Source organism: Phycodurus eques, chromosome 17 (assembly GCF_024500275.1).
Source record: "Phycodurus eques isolate BA_2022a chromosome 17, UOR_Pequ_1.1, whole genome shotgun sequence".
Classification (NCBI taxonomy): domain Eukaryota; kingdom Metazoa; phylum Chordata; class Actinopteri; order Syngnathiformes; family Syngnathidae; genus Phycodurus; species Phycodurus eques.
This window is the reverse complement of record NC_084541.1, coordinates 17,869,147-17,888,879: the sequence shown is the minus strand read 5'-3', so window position 1 is coordinate 17,888,879 and position 19,733 is coordinate 17,869,147. Positions and strand designations below refer to the sequence as shown.

The 19,733-nt window shown below is 40.7% G+C and overlaps 1 protein-coding gene across 1 annotated transcript; it reads left to right on the top strand.

Moving 5' to 3' along the window:
• Window positions 1-301: 301 nt before the first annotated feature.
• Window positions 302-19,383, top strand: rabep1 (rabaptin, RAB GTPase binding effector protein 1). Its single transcript, XM_061702987.1, has 18 exons — window positions 302-432; window positions 1,618-1,746; window positions 2,565-2,768; window positions 3,063-3,223; window positions 3,447-3,566; window positions 3,869-4,004; window positions 4,815-4,993; window positions 5,504-5,614; window positions 6,530-6,982; window positions 8,169-8,273; window positions 8,365-8,481; window positions 8,884-8,982; window positions 9,050-9,190; window positions 10,435-10,624; window positions 13,604-13,659; window positions 14,513-14,611; window positions 15,352-15,468; window positions 16,291-19,383. The coding sequence occupies exons 1-18, from the start codon at window positions 387-389 to the stop codon at window positions 16,390-16,392; spliced, it is 2,565 nt and encodes an 854-aa protein (XP_061558971.1). The 5' UTR covers window positions 302-386; the 3' UTR covers window positions 16,393-19,383.
• The last annotated feature ends 350 nt before the right edge of the window (window positions 19,384-19,733 follow it).

Sequence of the window (19,733 nt, the reverse complement as noted above, 5' to 3'; positions counted from 1 at the left end):
TATTTCAGATGAATTCATAAATTGATAGTTCTGCTTTACAAAGCTCTCATTGGAAGATTATTTTGAAAGGAAAAGAAGGAACTCTCTCAATAGTTTGCTTAAACAGCCCAATTAACCAAACAAAGAGGGCTTTAGGAAGAAAACCAATAATCTTACATGACCTCTTTATTGTGTTTCAGTATTATATTCACCCTTTAACTTCATTTAATTGCATACAATATGGCTAAATGCGCCGTATAGCTATTTACTTTGAAGCCTCAACCGGACGTGGCGTTTTTTTTTTCCCTGGAGCAATCTTGACAATTAGCTGTCATGTTGTTAGCCTGGTTTTTGGGACACTCCTAGCTCGGGTCCCACTCCTCATCGCCAGGTCCCACCACGAAACCATGGCCGAACAGGCCGCCGGACCCCCACCGTCGTCCCAGCATGGCGGTAACATTACTTGCGTGCTTTTGTGTTGTTTTATGGCGCATTTGTGTTGGAACGCTGGCTGAGCCCTGAAGCCAGTTAGCGGCCTCGGCATCTTTTTTTGACAACATTAGCTTGTTAGCGGCTACGTGTCACGCACACACACAAAGAAGAGAGCGTGTCACTCTTCATTACGTGGGTGTATATTGAAGTTAACTGTTAATAAATAATAAGTGACAGCCTTGCATAACGTATTAATATGCATTGATTTTAGGTGGCTAAACGTAGCGTGTTGTGCTAACCTGCTAATAAGTGTCTAATGTGGAGCGTTAAGGGCTTAAGCGGCTCATTATCGCTGATTATTATTATTATTATTATTGTTAGTAACGCACACGCATATTATTCTGCACCTAATGTTATTATAGTTACGCTAGTTTTCACATGACCAAAATCCCCACATCTTGAGAACTATTTAGCACAGTCCCTATATTTTCGCAATAAAATTCCAAATTGAGGCATTTTACATATTTGGTGCCTTCTTTCAAACCATTTGAATTTCAGAATATTTACGTCATTATTCAAAAAAGTTATTTTCTCATTTTTATGATTGAGCATTTTAGAGCATTTTCTATTTTTACGATACCTGTCTCGCATTGTACGTTTTTTTTTATTTTTTATCATTTTAAGTTATTTGTTTTTAAATGCTTTTAATCAGTTTTTTACTTTTCTGTACTTGTTTTTATGTATTTTGCTCTTTGTTTTAAAATGCTTCTATTCATGTAATGCACATTGAGTTATCTTGTGTATGAAATGCACTATTTAAATACATTTCCCTTGTCTATTGGAAAGAAAGGTGACCTGTTCCAAAATTCAAATTGAACTCATCCGGCCATATTTTACAACTAATACAACCGGTTGAAACCATTTCAACTTCAAACTGTACAGCTCAGCTTTATTCCACATTTCCAAATGGATCAACATTTTACCTCACAACATCTTGCTTTCAAATTTCTTGACTGATTCAAACCATTTCAATATCAAAATATTCCCCTCATTTATGACTTCCAAAAAGTTCAAATAAATATTTTCCCGTATTTTTTTCTGTCCTTGTTCCGTATAACCAGCACTGAGACAAAATTGTTGGACGATGTGCACCTTTCCTTCTTCTGAGATTATATCAGATCTTGACGCTTTCTTGTGCGCTTTCAGATGAGCTCCAGCAGCGGGTGGACACTCTGGAGCGGGAGAGGGCCGAGTTCGGCAAAATCAAGCAGCAGCTGGAGGCTGAGTTCAACCAGAAGAGAGCAAAGTTCAAAGAGCTCTATTTGGCCAAAGAGGGTAAGAGGGCGTCCCACTGTCGTATACCAACCCGTCCTGAAATTCGCAATGTCGTTGGCGCAACAAATCACGCAAATCCAACCAATCCCTGGGAATTATGCAGGAGTTTGCAATTTCATCCAATAAGAGCAACTTTTCCGCAAAATGGATCAATCATTGGAGCTGCCCACGAGTTCCACATTAAATGAGGAGTTTGTATTATTGCTATTACAAATAAAAAGTAGTATTAATCATAACTACTAGAAGTTGTAGTAGTATCCACTTTTTAATGTTATAAATTAAAAAAAATGACAAATTGGTGACCCGACAATTTCTCAATGTTTATTTTTGTTTTTGCATATCATGATAGCATGATTATTGCTGCAGCAGTAATAGTATCTTTGGAGGTACACGAATGTGAACATTGGATGGATGGGTACAGACGTGCAGGGTAATATCGATGTCTTTAAAAAAAAAAAAAAAAAAAAAAAAACCTGCGGGAAAACGTACAGAAACTACTAAAGTCCATCGAGAAGGACTCGGCCAGCAAGAAAAAGAGAGGTCTTGTTTCTTCTCCACAACTGTACTGTGAACCTTCCTGCAATACTGTGGGTCTTATTGCAATACCATGAGCTCTCCCACGCTATCGCGAGAATTATCGTACCGTGAGATTAATACCATGATAAAATGGAACCATGAGATAAAGATATCGTTACATGTGTAATAGATACTATATTCCTATAATAATAACTAGTAAATGTTGTACTTTTATCTAAAACCGAGAGACCAACCGGTATGTTTTATTTTTTTCATTTGCCATCCGTTTCCCTGTAATCCAGAGGATCTGAAGAGGCAGTCGTCGGCGCTTGAGTCGGCGCAGGCCGAGATGAGCTCCGTCCAGGCCCAGCTGGCCCAGGCCTGCTCCGAGATCGAGACCATCAAAGCGGTGGCCACCGTGTCGGAGAACACAAAGCAGGAGGCCATCGACCAGGTCCGTGGCCAGTGGCAGGAGGAGGTGGCCTCGCTGCAGGCCATCATGAAAGGTACGTTGAGAATAAAGTTGTCATACTACTTGATTCTCAAGAGAATTTGATCATTTGAAAATAAGCCTCTTATAAGACTCTTAAAAAGCTATAATTTCAAATTTCTCAAGATATTCACGTTATAGAAAAATGTTCATGTAACATTAAAACGTTATTCTTGTCATATCACAACTTCATTATCTGAACTTCAAGACTTTGTATGGTCATATACTATTATAGACATTTATTATTGAGTCCATGTACCCTCGTATAATGATCCCCATTTTGTAATACGTGCCTCACGGCCCCCCTCAGAAACGGTTCGCGAGTACGAGGTCCAGTTCCACCAGCGTCTGGAGCAGGAGCGAGCCCAGTGGGGCCAGTACCGCGATGCCATGGAGAGGGAGGTGGGAGACCTCCGGCGGCGGCTCACCGAGGGCCAGGAGGAGCAAAACCTGGAGGACGATATGAAAAAGGTACGCATCGTGCTCATCTTTATCAAAACGACCACTCATGTCATGTAAAAAGACAAAATAAAACAACAACTTGAGCACTATATGCACCGGACTCATTCACTGCCAGCCTATTTGCCATATTGCCATATTTGGCCTGCATAACTGTCAATGGCACTGGTTAAGGACTACAAAAACTACAAAAATGTGACTGTAATCCGTTACTTTATGAAAACCTTATTCAAAGGCTCAGGAGGACGCGGAGAAGCTCCGCTCGGTGGTGATGCCCATGGAGCAGGAGATCGGGACGCTCAAAGCCAAGCTGTCCACGGCCGAGGACAGGGTCAAGGAACTTGAGGCGTCTAAGGTACCTTTTTACAGTCAAAATGTTGAAATATTCAAAGAATAACTTTATTGAACATGTAATACAACTAACATTTTTTAATATTACAACAAAAAGTAGTAAGACTATCATCATTGGGACTTTATGTCTCGAGAAATGTTTTTATTGAACGAAATGAAGTCATCGTGTAACAAAAAAAGTCATCATTTTACAAGAATAAAATTGGAATATTGCCCGGAAAAAAATTGATTCAGGCTGACTGATGACTACCTTTTGTCAATCCTGCAATAAATACATGAATGAAATAAAATCATGTCCTTTGACAGGTGAAGGAGCTCAATCACGTTCTGGAGGCAGAGAAGTCGTGTCGCACCGACTTGGAAATGTACGTGGCTGTGCTCAACACACAGAAATCCGTCCTGCAGGAGGATGCTGAGAAGCTACGCAGGGAACTTCACGAAGGTACTTACCCATCAAGTCAAAAACTTTGTGTACGTAATAGGTGTTTTTTTTTTTTTTATTTTTTTTTTTTTTTTTTTTATAAATTGTTCGAATCACATCAAGCAGCCAGACCCTTTGCCTATGTCGCCGTAAGTCCCATTTCCTGTTGTATGGTTATCATCACACCAAAATTGCGAGGAAGAAAATTCAAAGTTAGTGGAGAAAAGTTGGAATAGTAAAGTAAAAAGGCTTAATGTAATGAGAATAAAGTAGGACTATTACCAGGAAAACAATAAGGTAGTAACATATAAGAACACCATTGAAGTATTACGAGAATTTATTTTTTACGAGGAAAATAAATCTTTATTTTACAAGAAAACTAATCTTGATTCTCTAAAAATATAGTTGTAATATTAGAATCATACTCGTAATATTCCCAGTAAATCAGTTGTAATATTACAAAAATCTTAATTTTGCTTGAATAAAGTTATAGTACACGATAAAACACAAAATGTTATGAGAACAAAATTGAAATTTTACAAGAACAAAGTCGTATTAATACAAGAATCAATTTCTCATATGAGAAGAATAAATGTTCTAATATTACAAGAAAATGTTAATTTTACGAGAAAAAAAGTTGTGATTTTACAAGGGGGAAAAAAAATCTCAATTTTACAAGATTAAAGTTCAAATTCTGCAACAATAAAGTTGAAATATCAGCTGTTAAAAAGAATAAAGTCATAATATTGGCATGTAATAATTCAAGAGTTGAACCATAGTCTCCCCTTGCTTGCTTTTTTCTTTTTTTAAACACATTTTGGTTGCGTCCAGTGTGTTACAAACTGGAGCTGGAGCGGCAGCAGCACAACCAGCTGAAGCACACGTGGCAGCGAGCCAACGACCAGTTCCTGGAGTCTCAGCGCCTCCTCATGAGGGACATGCAGAGGATCGAGAGCGTGCTCTCCTCCGAGCAGCTGCGGCAGGTGGAGGAGATGAAGAAGAAAGACCAGGTGAATTTTTACATCGCGGACCTAGATAGTTCCCTAAAATGTCCACTAAAAATCCCTATATAGTGATAAGGGAGTAGGGAATGAGCAGTAACTGCGGTGTTAATTATAGATTAGCATTCAGAAAACAACATGAAATAAATGACTAATGAGAAATGGATAAATGAACATTAAACATCACCTTTTTAGGTTCTCTTAGCTGGAACACGTAACAAGGAGCATAAAACCATGAATTTACCAAATTGAAGGTTGGCTCTTAATAGGGAATGCATTTTAGCATAGTCCTCACTAATTTCAAGCACTCGTAATATTGCAACTTTATTCTTGTAACATTACGACTTGAACAGTTAATATTACCAGGAGGAAGTTGTAATATTCTGACTTTATTCTAATAACATTGCAACTTTTTAAAATACATTTATAACACAGTTCACACTGAGCATAATTCCTGTATTAGCTGGTAATCATGTCCAGTCTCTTGCTGTTGGTTGACATATTTCTTTTGGCTTCCAGGAGGAGGACGAGAAGGAGCAGTTGAGCCAAGTGAAGGATCTGCACGAGGAAGATGGCGCAGACAACACGGAGCCTTTGGAGGATATTTTCCTGGGGCTGAGCATCGAGGAGGTACGGCCCTCACGTAATGAGATGCGTCCCTCGGAGAGACCGCCAGGCCGTTACGGTCTGACGTCATTCAATATTCCCTTGGAGTAATGTAATAGTCAAACAGCATGTTTTCTGAAACTGTTAAAAAATGACGTAGCCTCGCGATATACATGTCTTCCCTTACATTTTTTTGGGTAGAAACACTTCTGGTAATAGCATCACTTTAGTCTTTTTGATGTGAAAATTACAAAAATTAAATTGGAATTTTCTGGGAATAAAATTCCAATTTTCCAAGATTAAAAAAATTAGTAGTATTATTACTATGACTTTTTTTTTTCCTTCTTTGCCGCCATCTTGTGGCATCTTGGCGACAGGGAACTATGTTAAAGTGAGTTGAGGAGTTACATTTAGATAGTGCTTTCCTGCCATCTTCTAGCATTTATAGGCAAATATTTGAAGAGTCATCAGTTACAAATATCATCCACGTTTTTCAGCAGGGCTCGATCCCGATCTGCCACAAATAGTAGGGGTTCACTGTATTACAGAAACACATTTGTAATATGGCTCTTTTCATGTAGGATTAAAAGTACATTTCAAATTATGACTATTTTTGTGATGTTGTTGTTAATTGGTCACAATGTTAGTGGTAATAGTCGAAGAAAAAGCTACAATATTGTGACTTTATCACAATGTTACGAAGTTGTAATATTGTAACTTTATTCTGATGAAGTTACATTGTGAAGTTCCAACAATTAGCAGGTCATAATGTCAGTCGGAATATTTCAAGAAACGAAATTGTAAGACATTGTTGTAATATTACAAAAGGTCGTGATATTATAGCTTCATTCTTGCGATGTTAGATTTGGGAAGTTAAATTGTATTTGTATTATTGTTGAAGGTTTCTTTTGTCCTACTATTTGGCTTTGTCCTCCCTAGCCGCCGACCAACCACAGCGCCCACGGCTCCATGCACTCCCTGGACGCCGACGTGGTGACGGGCGGCCAGTCTGATCTCTACAAGGAGAACCTGCGGAGAGTCCAGTCCACGGACAGCCTGGGCTCCTCCCTGTCCGTCCAGCAGGGTCTGAACCACAAGGCCAAGTCAGCCGGCCACTTGGACGAGTCGGAATTTGGGCCCCTGGTGGGGGCCGACTGCGGCGTGGCGGACTCCAGCTTGGGCGAGGGTTGGTCCGTCAGCTCGATCAAGCTGACGGCCAGTCACTTCCTGCTCACCAAAGACCAGGAGAAGGCCATTAAAGCCATGACGCCTGAGCAGGAGGAGACGGCGTCGCTGCTGTCCAGCATCTCGCAAGCCCCCGACACCGCCTACTTACCCCCGGTGGGCTACCGACTGGTCAGCGACAGCGAATGGAACCTGCTGCAACAGGAGGTACAGTAATAGGGAAAGAATAGTGAAATTTTTTTTTTTTTTTTTTTTTTTTTAATGTTTTAAAAAATGGTGCCTTGAGATACGAGCTTAAATTTTTTTTGTGACCACACTTGTTACTCAAAACACTTGAATCTCAAATAATTGCCCCATTGAAATTAATCGAAATTTCATAAATCCGTTCCAACCCCCCCAACAAAAAATTTTTTGGGGGTATTTTAATGAGGAAAAATAACACTATAATATTGTACTTTATAAATACATTCTGTCCATCGGGGTACACCCTGAACCGGTCGCCAGCCAATCGCAGGGCACATAGAAACAAACAACCATACGCACTCACATTCACACATACGGGCAATTCAGAGTCTTCAATCAACCTACCACAAATGTTTTTGGGATGTGGTAGGAAACCGGAGTGCCCGGAGAAAACCCACCCACGCACAGGGAGAACATGCAAACTCCACACAGGCGTGGCCGGGATTTGAACCCCGGTCCCCAGAACTGTGAGGCAGATGTGCTAACCAGTCGCCCACCGTGCCGGCTAAATACATTATATAATAACATGATTACCTGGTAAATAGAATGTTAAGATTTAAACAGTTTTTGTCATACCTCATCAATTGAATGCTCCTTGTGGCATTAGCCACCTGGGGGCAGTATAAGACAGACGGAGGGATATACTGTTGCTAAGCAGTGATTAGAAATCCCACTTTCTAGGCAAGACATGCCCTGCCACAATATGACTGGCTGCTGCATCACTGCATACGACATGTACACAGACAACATCACTGCACTCAGTCATATATTCTTTATACCCTGGGTAGAATGAGTAATATTTGTGCTGTACTGATGAGCTGGAGAGGAGTTAGGTGTTAAAATGAATCCCACTTGGGTTTGAGGCCGGTGGTGCCCTGCTGCAATATGATTGGATGCTGCCTCACATGCAAGTGGCTCCTCCCCGGCTCATCAGTGCAGCACTAATATTAGACATTCTACGCAGAGACTAAAGAATATATGACTGTGATTATTGTGATATTGTCTGTACATGCTGTTGCTGCGTTCTTCATCGACGCATGAGCCGTGTGATCCACCGCTAAGAGTTGACAGCATTTCTTAGAGCTCTTTTATTGGACCTCATTAGGGGTCCCTAATGTTGTGGCCCACGTGGGTTTGTTCGCATCCTCAGGTGAAGAACGCGGGCAGGAAGCTGGGTCGCCGCTGCGACATGTGCTCCAACTACGAGAAGCAGCTGCAGGCCATCCAGGGACAGGAGGCCGACATACGAGATCAGGTCCCCCCTTCCCGCCGTCGTATATATCGTACGCTTCGGTCAGTTTGACTCGTAAAGTGTTGACGGGGAAGCTTTCCGGCTTGGTCCGCAGCTGAAGAAACTGCAGGCGATGTTGCGTCAGGCCAACGATCACCTGGAGAGGACCGTGACGGAGAAGCAAAGTCTGGAAGATTCCGTCAAGCTGGGGAACGAGGAAACTGCTGCTAAGGTAAATTCATATTTTTGCAGAACAGTTTGGTTGAACTGGAAAATGTTTGACTTTAAGGGTGTTCAACTTTTGGAGGTTGAACTTGTCTAGTAATAAATATTTGCATATGGTAATAAATAAGTGGAACCTCCAAAAGTTGAACACTATTGATTAGCTGGGAGAAATCGCATAGTTCCGCTGATATAAAGTGAGCCACATTTTCCCAGAACATTTTGGTTGAACTGTAAATTGTTCTTCTCATAAGGGTGTTCGTTAAATACTCTTCAACTTCTGTAGGTTCCTCTGTTTACTTATAATGAAAAAACACGTGGAACCTCCAGAATTTGAAGCTCAATGGTAAATTGGGAGTAGAGTTGTCTAATATTTTGCCGTGACAAACATAATTTATGTTTTGTGCGGCAGGTGTCCGCTCTCATCCAGCGAGTGCAGGAGTCGGAAATGCTGCTCGGCACGCTCCAGGAGGCCTTCAGTGAAGCTAAGAGGAACACGCAGGCACAGATGGTTAGCAGTGGTCACGGCATCACACCGAGACTAGGAGGCATTCCTAATATTTTCTTTTGGTTTTAAGGGTGTGCTGGTGCAGTCACGGGAGCAAGTGGCCGACAAGCTGAGCCGACTACAGCGGGACAACGAGAGCCTGCAGGGAAAACACCGTCTGCACACAGAACTGCTGCAGCAAGAGGGCTTCACCATGCCCGACACTGTGGAAGTACGTGCTCCACATTACCTATGTAATATATTTGGAACGGTCATCTTACATCTGTTACATCTGTGTTAGCCTGCTCTTCCCACGATGCAGGAGCCGATCATGTTGCAACGTGGCGTGTCCCGCCCAGAACATGGGTGTGGGGGATTCCTAAAAACGCGTTGGGGACCCTCACTGCCTCGTCGTCTTGCTCTTAATTACACCGAATGTCTTCCAGTAAACCTCAGTCCTGCTTGGCATATTGTGGCACAATGTGCTACTACACTGAAGGCACCCAACTCTAAAGTCGGACTGTAAAAGACCATAAGAAATGATGACTTCAAAATCCCACTGTGCTAATAATTTTTGTACAGTAGATAACACTTTCACACATTTTTTTTCCCCCCCCCAATATTGCGGGCCTGTATTTTTGTGGAGGAGGCACCTTGGATGCTATTTTCAACTCAGGCAAGCTGCACAGTAACATCCTGATGAAATCACAACTGAACTACTGATACTGTTGACTGCCTCCCACGTTACTGCCGCAGTTTGCATCAGCATTGTGAAAGTGTGAGACAAGAACAATGTATTAATCAAATTTGTTTTCCCCCTCAAAATTCTAAAGGTCTCTAAAAGTGAAGTGATGTGAATCATTTGGAAAGTATTCTCATCACTACACTTTTCCCATATTTGATCATGTTACAGCCTCATTCCAAAACAGATTAAAAAAAAATCTACATACCACCGCGTAATGCAAACATTTGCTTATTATAATATTGCAGATTGTTTAATTCTTAACATTATATTTATTTTATGTTTTTATAAATTACAATATTATGGTCTCGTATTTCGCCAATCCATCTTTTTCTAGTATTTGGGATCTAATATTGTCGGGGAAGGCCGGAACTGATTAATGGCATTTCCACTCATTTCAATGAGGAAAGATGATTTTCAATACAAGTGTACAAATTCAACTCTTATATCAAGGTACCACTGTTTACCTGTGAGCACTGTTTTATGCTCTGTTTTTATTTCTGCTCCGCGTGTTAAAGTAGCAGTTGTTTGAAGGTTTATAATTACTGTAACATCTATCCTCATTTCCATTCGCCCATCTATAGCATTTCCCCTTATATCTTAGCATTAAGCTTGCAGACTTTTGTTACCATGCGGTTTGATTGAAAATTTGGGTGTTTACATAGGGGTTCACTGTGTAGTGTACAAATGTTGTCAATAATTCTCATCGTCATATATGTTCTTGGTCTGCTCAGGAGCTCCAGGCGACGGTGTTTCAGCTGCGCGAGGACACGGTGGCATTGCGGACGTCTGCGGAGCACGTGGAGGAGAAGCTGAAGGCGGAAATCCTTTTCCTCAAGGAGCAGATCCAAGCGGAGCAGTGCCTCAAGGAGAACCTGGAGGACACCCTGCAGATGGAGATCGAGGGCTGCAAGGAGGAGATCGGTGAGACTCCTACGCACCTCCACACTTTAGCGTTACTCGGCAACGCAAGAGGCCCACAGGCAGAAATTCTCCACACCGTGTTTACATCCTTTTCTGGTTTTTCTTTTGTTTGTTCTCCATTCTCACTTAAGAGAGCCTGGAAGGCATGACATGACGCATGTTGGAGTGAGTACGAGTATGCTTGTGTGAGTGAGTTACTGTGTGCATGTACGCCTCAGTGTCCATGAGTAAGTGAGTGCGAGTGCACGACTACGTGTGAGCGTGAGACAAAGAGTGTAAATGAGTGTGCAGATGTGTGTGTGTATGTGTGTATGCGAGTGTGTATGTGCGCATGAGTGATTGAGTGTGAGTGTACATTAGTACGTGTGAGTGTGTCACTTTATATATATATATATATATATATATATATATATATATATATATATATTAAATTATTAATTAACTTTGTACTCACAGCATCAAGTCAACTACAGCTTGACGATATGCCCTTAAAATAAAGTCTGTGATTTTTTTTTCACAGAAATCCAATTTCTTATTTAAATTTTTTTTTAAAATGTCCCCCCTTATTCAAAATAAGTTTGGTTTGAAGACTAATTTTTTAATGATTTTGTCACTTTTTATTGATTTATGTTGGACTCCCCCCCCCCCCCGCTTCTTCTGAACAGGTTTTTTTCCCCCTCTTCTGTGATTTGCTTTATTTCTCCTGATACCACATAGGCTGAGAAACTCTTTTCCAGGATGTTTTTTTCACAGCATTAACTTGCTGATTCCAGCGTGGATAAATCGCTGCGTTTGCATTCTATAAATGGGAAATAAAATCGAAGACTCGCCCAGCCCTTTTTTCAATTAACTCTGGACTGAACATTTGGTACGCCTCTTGATAAGTAAGATAATTAGTCTCACTTAAGAGTTATGAATGCAGAAATTGCATTCTCTAGTAATCTTTATGGCGTTTTGATGATCAGCTCTTGTATTTGCTGTTTTGGTTTGCTGCTCGCATGACCCAACATGCCCTGTTGTTTAATAATAGCAACAAAGAGTCACTGTCTATTGGGACTGAGCTATTTATCGTTTTTCTTATCAGAATCAGAATCATCTTTATTTGCCAAGTATGTCCAAAACACACAAGGAATTTGTCTCCGGTAGTTGGAGCCGCTCTAGTACAACATCCTCACGTAGGTCCCTGCACTGTCGAGGTGTTCTAGGATGAAGTGCAGTCCCATGTTGACTGCATCATCCGCAGACCTGTTCGCTTGGTAGGCGAACTGCAGGGGGTCCAGCAGGGGACCTGTGACACTCTTGAAGTGGTCCAGCACGAGACGTTCAAAGGACTTCATGACCACAGATGTCAAAGCGACAGGCCTGTAGTCATTCAGACGAGAGATTGCAGGTTTCTTGGGGACTGGAATGATGGTGGAGCGTTTGAAACAGGATGGAACTTCGCACATTTCCGAAGATCTGAGTGAAGACTGGAGCGAGCTGGTCCGCGCAGACTTTGAGGCAGGATGGGGACACATGGTCCGGGCCTGCCGCTTTGTTAATCTTCTGTTGTTTGAAGATGCGTCTCACATCCTGTTCATGGATGGTTAACGCAGAGGTCAGAGGTGTGGTTGTGGTCGTGGGTGCGGCCGGGTGGGTGTGTGATGTTGCTGCTGTCCTTTTCAAAATCTGCAGTAGAAGGTCCTTTTCAAATCTGCAGTAGAAGCTATTCAAGTCGTTGGCTAGTGTGCTATTGTTCTCAGCTCGGGGGGATCGTCACTTGTAATTAGTCAGCGATTGGAATGCATGCCAGACTGATTTAGAGTCGTTTGCGCTAAACTGTTTTTCCAACTTTGCTGCATAGATCCTCTTTGCAATGTTCATTTCTTGAGTCAGCTGGTTTCTAGCTCGATTATACAGGGCCCTGTCCCCGCTCTGATATGGGTCCTCCTTAGCTTGGCGAAGCTGCTTAAGTTTAGCAGTGAACCACGGCTTGTTGTTGTTGAATGTGCAAAATGATTTTGTTGGTACACAAACCTCTTCACAGAAACTGATATAGGATGTGACAGTGTCCGTATATTCATCCAGGTTGCCAACTGAATTTTCAAAGACACTCCAGTCTGTGCAGTCTAAACAGCTTTGAAGTTCCATCTTGGCTTCATTGGTCCACTTTTTGACTGTTTTCACTGTAGGCTTCGCACATTGAAGTTCTTGCCTGTACGTCGGTATTAAGTGAATTAAGCAGTGATCAGACAAGCCCAGGGCTGCACGAGGTATAGCACGGTATGCGTTTTTTACCGTCGTGTAGCAGTGGTCTAAAGTATTATTTTCCCTGGTAGGACAGTCGATGTGCTGCTTGTATTTAGGGAGTTCGTGGTTGAGTTTAGCTTTGTTAAAGTCCCCGAGAATAATGAGGGCTGAGTCCGGGTGTTTTTTTTTTTTCAATTTCGTTGACTTGTTCGGCGAGCGTTAGCAATGCGGCGTTCGTGTTAGCTTGAGGCGTAATATAGACTCCAGCCAGTATGAACGATGCAAACTCACGTGGCGAGTAGAATGGTTTACAGTTTAAGAATAGCGACTCCAAATGCGGGCTGCAGTGTGTGCTGAGCACCGTGACGTCCGTACACCATTTTTCGTTGATATGGAGGCATATCCCGCCGCCCTTTTGTTTTCCCCGATGTCGCGGTCTGCTCGATGAATGTTGACGCCGGGAAGCATGACGGCGCCATCGGGTACAGCGTCGCCATCGGGTACAGCGTCGCAAAGCCAGGTCTCCGTGAAGCACATGGCCGCGGAACGTCCGAAGTCTTTACTGGTCTTTAACAGAAGATGAAGCTCGTCCATTTTGTTGGGTTGGGAGCGTTTAGTGTTAGAAACGTGTTTTTTCGTGGCATTATTCACGGATTAATCATACCAGCGTGTTGACACCAGGATGAGTCATTATTTTTGGGGGGCTTTTCATATTCCTGTGATCTTGTCATACTGTCTCTTCTCAAACAGCTTCCTTCTCCAGTTTGAAGACGGAACTGGAACGGATAAAGGCAGAGAAGGAGCAGGTTCGTGGATCAAATCACACTTTGGGCATAAAGAGGTAGAGTAGTACTGCGAGTGAAGCGCTAGATGTTAACGTGTAGCATTTTATAATGTCACTAGTAGTAGTTGCCCTACAATTTTGCCAAAGTTGTCCTACTTGTCTGCATAATTGTTATACAGTAGAGGAAGGCAGTAATGGAAAAAAACATTACTAGTGCGGCCTAGTTGTTCCACAGGACAAAGTGCGTACTAGGGCTTCATCTATCAAATATTTTTAGAATTAAATATTTTACTGATTAGCGCCTTGATTAATTGAGTAATTGTATAAAATAATGCCGTTTGAGCATGTATTCGATATTCAGCTTTAGGTTGTACTAGTAAGCAAAAAATGGCATTAGTCGTGGAATAAACATTACTAGTAAGACACAATCATTCTACTAGTGCGCTGAATTGTTGTACTAGTGAGGTAAAAGAGCGTACTAGTACAAGGATCTTAAGATGGATATCTAATAAATACTCAAATGGCTTTCCATAAAGCTCTTTGAGAATTTATTTGATGTCCTTGATGAGGAAGCTACTAGTGCATGACACATGCCTATTAATGTTACTAGTGCAGCACAGTAGTTTACTAGTAAAGTTTAATTGCAAACTAGTAAGCTGAATGTGCCACTTGTATTGGGAAGATTTTTTACTAGTAAGACAAAGTTGTCCTACTAGCGCTCTGAATTGTCTCTCAAGTGAGGACACAGAACGTACTAGTGCATGGACCTGAAGCTGGACGTCAAAGATTTGGAATGAATGCTCAAAGGGCTTTCCATATTTAACTCTCTGAATATGTTTACCCATTGTTATTGTACTGTACGGTTGTGTGTGTAGTTGCAGAGCATTTTATCACAAAAGATGGAGACACTGGAAAGCATCCAGTCCTTGAGGATCAGTCTGGAGCAGCAGCTAAAAGAGCTCAACACAACCAAGGTGGTTTTTATACACAAAAATGTTACAGTATTGGAGGTAGAGCAGCACTCTCGCTGCAGCATAGCATGCGCTCTCATTTAATATTAGAAGTTTAGCAGCCTACAATGCACTCATTTAGTATTAGTGGCAAAGCAGCATATCATGCACTGTCATTTAGTATGGAATGCACAGCAGCCTGTCATTCTCTTATTTAATCCTGGCGTAATAGCAACATATCATGCACCCTTGTTTAGAATTGGAGACACGGCAGCCTATCATACCCTCTTAAGTGTTGCAGGCATACCAGCATGTTATGCACTCTCGTTTAGTATTCTGGCATAACAGATGGCATGTACAACAGCCCACAATGCAATTAGGTTTAGTATTGGAGACTAAGCAACATATCATGCACTCTCATTCGATATTAGAGATGTAAAAGTCTACAATGCACTCTCATTTAGTATTAGTAGCATAGCAGCATGTCATGCGCTGTCATTTAGTATGAAATGTACAGCAGCCTATCATACACTCTTGCTTAGTACTGGCAGAATAGCAGCATAACATGCACTCTTGTTTGGAGTTGGCGAACTGGCACCCTATCATGCCCTCATTTTAAGTGTTGGAGACAAGCAGCACTTCATGAAATCTCATTTAGAATTGGAGACGTAGCAGCATATCATGCATTCTCATTTATTCCGTATATTTCTCATTTTTCCTCGTTTTAATGTATTTCTCCCACTCTGCATGTGTGTGTACTGTAGCGTGCGCTAGAGAGTCAGGTGTTGGAAGAGAAAGACAAAGCCCAGCGCTTGCAAACGGAGCTGGACGTCAGTGAGCAGGTCCAGAAGGACTTTGTCAAGCTTTCGCAGACACTTCAGGTAACAATTAGTTCCCTACTTACTCTTCACCGTTTTTTTTTCTTTCTTTTTTTTAAGAAGACAAATGTACTTGATCTAAAGGGTTGATTGTGTGATATGTTTCTAACTATTCTAATTTCAATAGATTCACAATATTCAGGACAAAAATTCCCACTTTGGCCTCATGTTACTCACAGGAGTTTGTTTGCGGGAGTTATTTTTTTACACACTGAATGTCCATTTGCTTCATTTGCGGCACATTGATATGCTCCTCACCTCGGTCCTCTTCAGCGGAGGACGCAATTAACCACAGTCAATACAGTCAATACAGTTGAGAATGATCATATTTTACACCCACTTACTTTCAAGCACAATGGAAACTATATTAGCAGCGAGTTAATAAAGAAGTCATGGGCGCAGACATGTTTGAGGGCAAACGTGCCGACATACATGTGGACTTTAAAGGTGATTTCGCTCCCTGCAATAAAATGCGTATGGAATTTGTCAGTTTCTGAAATAAAACCTTGATTTTCAATTTGTTTTCCATTGGAGTTTTTGCAGAGTTAGGAAATGCAACATCAAATGATACAATCATAGGCAATTAGCAAGGTCTATTTTTGTCTAAATTACCTTTGTTGGCTTTTGCAATAGAACTCATTGAGAACATTCCCAAAATGTAGATATTTACCTTCTACTATAACACTTCTCGATCGAATTCCAACCATCAGTCTCACATTCTACAATTCAATTATTAAATTCGACAACATTTCAGTGCAGCTTCAGCTTTCATATGCAGTTTCTACACAAATTCCATTCTCTAGTCGGCTGCTGTTTTGTCGACAGGTGCAGCTGGAGCGGATACGGCAGGCGGACTCTTTGGAGCGAATCAGACTTATTCTCAACGACACCAACTTGACTGACATCAACCAGCTTCCAGATACATGATAGGGTGCCTGTGGGGAAAAGTGCCTCCTTCCTTCTTTCTCCATCCCTATAACATTATTGATCCTCCTCCTCCTCATAACCATCACAGAAGAAGGGAAGGCAGGTAGGAAGGAGCAGCGGCCTTTTTGAGTCCATTCAATTGTGGAATCGTGATGAAGAACACTACTAAAAACATGACAAATGTACATATGGATGGATGAGGGTGGGGAAGTCCCATCTTGCCTGTGGATGTCTTGTTCCTACTGTAGATATGACCGTGTCTAATTAGCTTTAAACACCAACAAAAAGGTTTGTCGTGGTCTCCAAGCACTTTTTCCTTACCAGGTAACAACTTGGAAGCTTCCCCCTCCCCCCCAAGATTGGTCTGTAATTGTCCATCTCACATGTTGGTTGTCCCGCCTATTCTGTGTAATTTTTTTTACAACAGGGGTTGTCAAACTGAAGTCTAGATCTCAGGGGCACACATAATAATTTGCAATAAATTGTCGTTTCTCGTATAATTTATCAATTTATAAAATTAACAGAATAAACCAATTACTCCTCCGTACCATAGCTTTGGGCCAATTCAAAGTTCTGATATGATTGTGACATCACATCAATCTGATCTCTCTCTGTAAGAATAAAGAACCAGACTTTTTTTTCAAGAATAAAATATAGTCATTTTTGGAGATGGTGACTTTTCCAGAATAAAATGCATAATATTACGAGACTTCACTTCGTTGACCATTGACTTGACTTTCTTAATATTACGACTTTATCTTGGAAAAATATGACTATTTCCGTAAAGTTACAATTTTTCATCCTGACAAAATACATCTTTCTTGTGAAGATTACACTTTTTTTTTTTCTTGAATTACTTTATTCTCTTTACAATACAACTTATTTCTTTTAAACGATTGTTATCGTAACATTGAAGACTTTTCCCCCCAGCATTTAGGGGTACATACGGTAGTTATGTTTAATTGGCATTAGGATTACGAGAGGCTTGGGAGAAATGTGTCCCCTGTAATCCAAAAGGTTTGAGAACCCCTGTTTTTGCACCCCACAACAAAGACATGAGATTAAGGAATTCATGGAATTGTTGCACAAGAATCCAATCCAAAAGGCAAAGATGCTTTGTCTCAAGTTTTTTTTTTTTTTTTTTAATATGCAGAGGTTCAGTGAAGAAATGCATACGACGTGGGTTTTATTCTTACAAATTTCATTTATTTTTTTTCCCCATGTCCACAGGTAAGTAGTACACGGTGTGTGTGTGTGTGTGTGTGTGTTTTGATGCAGTGGAACCTCCAAAGTGAAACACCATCCAAAATGGGTTTTCATTTCAAAACCCATTAGAAACGTAATTTATTTGTTTCTTGACAAACGTATTCACTGCCGTGGACGTTTAAATCCGTCAATTTCAATCCAACCATTGAGTGCCACCGACAAATATATACGTCAAGTACGATTTACAACGGGTAGGCGTGGAGGAGTGTCTCGCACCACTTGCCTGTGAAATTGAGGTTTGTAAATCACTGACTAACAGATCCCTGTAGCTGGCGGCGTTGCATTGCATTGGATTTGATCAGCACAGCTATTGAGTCGAAGATAAAGATTTGGCGGGGAATCTCGTCTTGTCACGTCAATTATGAGGGAGAGAAATGCTAACACATCAGACATGTTAGGGGTGGCAGTAGGTAGTAGAAAATGCATGTCGCGATCATGGGGAAAAATGAGGCAGTTCATTAAGTTAATGATGAAAAAAAGTAAAACAAGCCACTGACGTTCGACTTGAGCCATGCGGTAAGTCAGTATTGCTCACGCCGGGTTTCCTAGTTGTTTCTGTAAATAAATTATTTTATCATCAAAAGCCCTCTCGATCTTGTTTTTTTGTTGGTTTATAGTTTGAAACATTAGCGTCAAAGTCACAAAAAAAAATAAAACATTGTCAGATTTTTGGTCATAAACAGATGTTTTGGTTAAATCAACCCAAGTTCTACTGCTGATAAATAAATAATGGAAAATGCTTGAAACTTTTTTTCTGATGATAGGAGAGTCTTTCTTTTAGTAGGTTCACTGCTATATTATGTGGGCTTTGAAAAATCAGTCAAAATGCTATAAAACGGCCTGCAATATGGGGAAATCTTGGAAAATGGCTGACAGTTAATGAGTACTAAAATGTACTAAAATGAAGTAAAAATTACTCACCATTTGAAGATGCGTGAGATGTAATGGTAAAGAGTTAAGTTAGTCATCAAGGTTTTTTGTATGTCAAGAAAAAATCCAAAGTAAAAGCGAAATATGGAGTAAAACCGATTGAGAGGCGCGTTTTGAGTAGAACTCCAGAATTGTTTGGGTTTTTGGAGCGTTCCGCTTTGGATGTTTTCACAAAAAAAAAAAAACAGTATGGCCGGCCGGGGCTAGTCATCTGGAAGCTTCCAATCAGAAGAAATAAGACTCAAAAGGTGTTGGTCATCATTAAGAGCCAGTGTAAATATTATTTGATTAATATATGACCATAAATTGTTGTCCACTAAAGCTTCCTGTCACTGAACACGCTTGGGGGATCTATATATATATATATATATATATATATAATTTTATTGTTTTTAATTAAACAGTTTATGCATTCTCTGGTCATTAATTTATCCAAAAAAACTCATTGGGTCAATAAAATATCAACGAAGTGTCCAACAATGTTCATTATTTGCACTGTTTGTGTAGACATTCACACAAAATATTGTAATGTTTTTCACATAGGTATTAATTGAATGATATATGTATTGCATTTGTTTTTGTATAAACAGGTTGTTAACACATGACTAAAGTGGAGCATTTAACAGTATTCATAATGGGTATAATGTACTGTATTATACATGTCAGAGTTATTTATTCAGTCTATTTTTTGTATAAATAAGTTGTTGATTAACACTTAAATGGAGATTTTGTTTCAGTGGTTTAACAGAAATCTGGCCTGTGATCTTATGCAAGTCAATGGACTGAACTTCATAAAGCGACAACCTATGCACACAAGTTCACATCCTTTGTTACTATAGATTTTTCAGGTATCTTCATTTTATTCCCTATATTTGAAAACCGATATCTTTAATTTTTTTATCTTTTTTTTTTTTTGTATTTTAATGGTTTTGTGTTTTCTCCGAGTAGGTTGATTGAAGACTCTAGTTGTGAATGTGAGTGCGAATGGTTGTTTGTTTCTATGTGCCCTGCGATTGGCTGGCGACCGGTTCAGGGTGTACCCCGCCTCCCGCCCGAAGATAGCTGGGATAGGCTCCAGCACGCCCGCGACCCTAGTGAGGAGAAGCAGCTCAGAAAATGGATGGATCTTTTTGTCAAGATTTTGT

Excerpts from the sequence above, each read along its gene's own strand:
- rabep1 (XM_061702987.1), top strand. The coding sequence starts at position 387 with ATGGCCGAACAGGCCGCCGGACCCCCACCGTCGTCCCAGCATGGCG. Across the intron at positions 3,224-3,446 it reads TGGAGGACGATATGAAAAAG|GCTCAGGAGGACGCGGAGAA; the intron begins GTACGCATCGTG and ends CCTTATTCAAAG. Across the intron at positions 4,005-4,814 it reads ACGCAGGGAACTTCACGAAG|TGTGTTACAAACTGGAGCTG; the intron begins GTACTTACCCAT and ends GGTTGCGTCCAG.